At 40.3% G+C, this 1755-nt stretch overlaps 1 protein-coding gene across 1 annotated transcript; it reads right to left on the reverse strand.

Moving 5' to 3' along the window:
- Positions 1-778: 778 nt before the first annotated feature.
- On the reverse strand, positions 779-1438 carry LOC104249622 (calmodulin-binding protein 25-like). Its single transcript, XM_009806091.2, has one exon. It carries the CDS (start codon positions 1436-1438, stop codon positions 779-781), a length of 660 nt encoding a protein of 219 aa, XP_009804393.1.
- Positions 1439-1755: the final 317 nt, after the last annotated feature.

Consider the following 1755-nt stretch of genomic DNA (forward strand, 5'->3'; position numbering starts at 1 on the left):
TAGGGTTTTGATTTTCAAGAATTTGAATTTTTGTAATTGTACATAGCTTTCTACTCCGTCAATTTTACTTTATATGATAATTTTCTAATCGGTTAAGAAAAATGACATTCTCATATTTAAAAGCTCTTATAAGTTTGAATTTATTCATTTTACCTATAAAATGTGCTCTTATAATCATAAAGACTAGTACATCATGCAACAACAACGACCCAGTATAATCCTACAAGTGGGGTCTGGGGAGGGTAATATGTACGCAGACCTTACCCCTACCCGAAGGATAGAGAGACAGGGGCATATACAAAAGCTTTTTTTCTCACCAAAAAGAAAATACTCCCTCCGTTTCAATTTATGTAAACTCATTTGACTGGACACGGAATTTAAGAAAAGAGAGAAGACCAAAAAGGAAATAGGTTCACATAAATTGAAATGGGAGTATATGTGAAGATGAACAAGCTACCCATCAGACCTGTCTATATAAGTGTCAAAAAACTTAATTTTAATTCCATGTGTAGTTAATTGTGTCATTTGAATTGGCTTAGATTGTGTCATTTTACATTTAAGATATCGACATTGAACCATGAAAATGGAAGGATGTGACATTATGATGGGAACATCATACATGAAAATAATTCCTTCATCTCCTTAAATCAAAAAGATTTCAAAAAAGAAAAAAAAGGAGATTAGCTTAAACTATGAACAAGATGTTTCCCATTTTACCCTTCCCTTACTTCTCCTAATCTAAACCCTTGGGTGAAATTACAAAAAAGGGCCTGGTACATCACACTACATTGCTTTCCATGAAAGACTCAAGGGTTGGAAACCCAGAAAAAGAGCCAAAATCAAAGCCACATGAACCACCGTCAACCACCACATCAGACGGCGGAGTAGGGGCGGCGACTGACCCGATTGCTGAAGTGGGGTCCACTATCTGCTGTTGTTGAGTGACGTGGTCCAATAAGAAAGCTGACGTGTCAAGAGTTGGCAAAAAACAGCTACCATGTTGTAGCCGGTTAACAACACGCTGAGGTTCAGGTTTCAGAACATGAGCGACCGCCAGCTGCCCGTTCCCGCCGAACTGAACACCAGTCACCTGCTGCACCATATCCCGGAAATTATCCACGTCAGCAGTTATATACGTCGTCGTATTGCGCCTTGAAGCACGTGACTTCCTCTTTGATATCTTCCCGCTTACCCCAACTTTACTCCGCCGGTTCGAACCGGTTGTCTCGTTTTCAGACCCGCCCGAAACGGTCCGTCCTGATCCGGTCGAAGTCTGAACCGGGGCCGTCTCCGGCGTTTGGGTGGACAGAGATTTTTGGAGCAATTTGGTTAACGTACTTTCAGTTTCTCTGGAAAATACGTCGGAAAACCAAGAATCAGCAAAAGCTGAACGAAAAGCCCATGGCTCCATAGTCATTAAATTATCAGATGCGGCCATTTTTCAAGATTTTCAGTACAGAAAATTTCCAAAATTAACTAAAACTAGTAGGGCTAAAGCTATAAAGATTCCAACTTTGAGTAATAAAACTTGTTCTAAAGCATTTTCTTTAGGGTAGATCGACTGGGTTAGGAGTTGCAGAGTGAAGTCAAAAAAAGCAGAAGATATGAACAAGTATGAAAGGAGGAGGTAGTAATGGTTGAAGAGAGGGTATATATAACGGGGAGCTTAGAGCAGGAAGGAAGAAACCGCGTTTTTTGGGGACACGTGTCAGCTTATGTGTACGGACAGTAATGACTCGAAAGAGTACAGACAAA

The sequence above is a fragment of the Nicotiana sylvestris genome, chromosome 12 (genome assembly GCF_000393655.2).
Source record: "Nicotiana sylvestris chromosome 12, ASM39365v2, whole genome shotgun sequence".
Classification (NCBI taxonomy): Eukaryota; Viridiplantae; Streptophyta; class Magnoliopsida; order Solanales; family Solanaceae; genus Nicotiana; species Nicotiana sylvestris.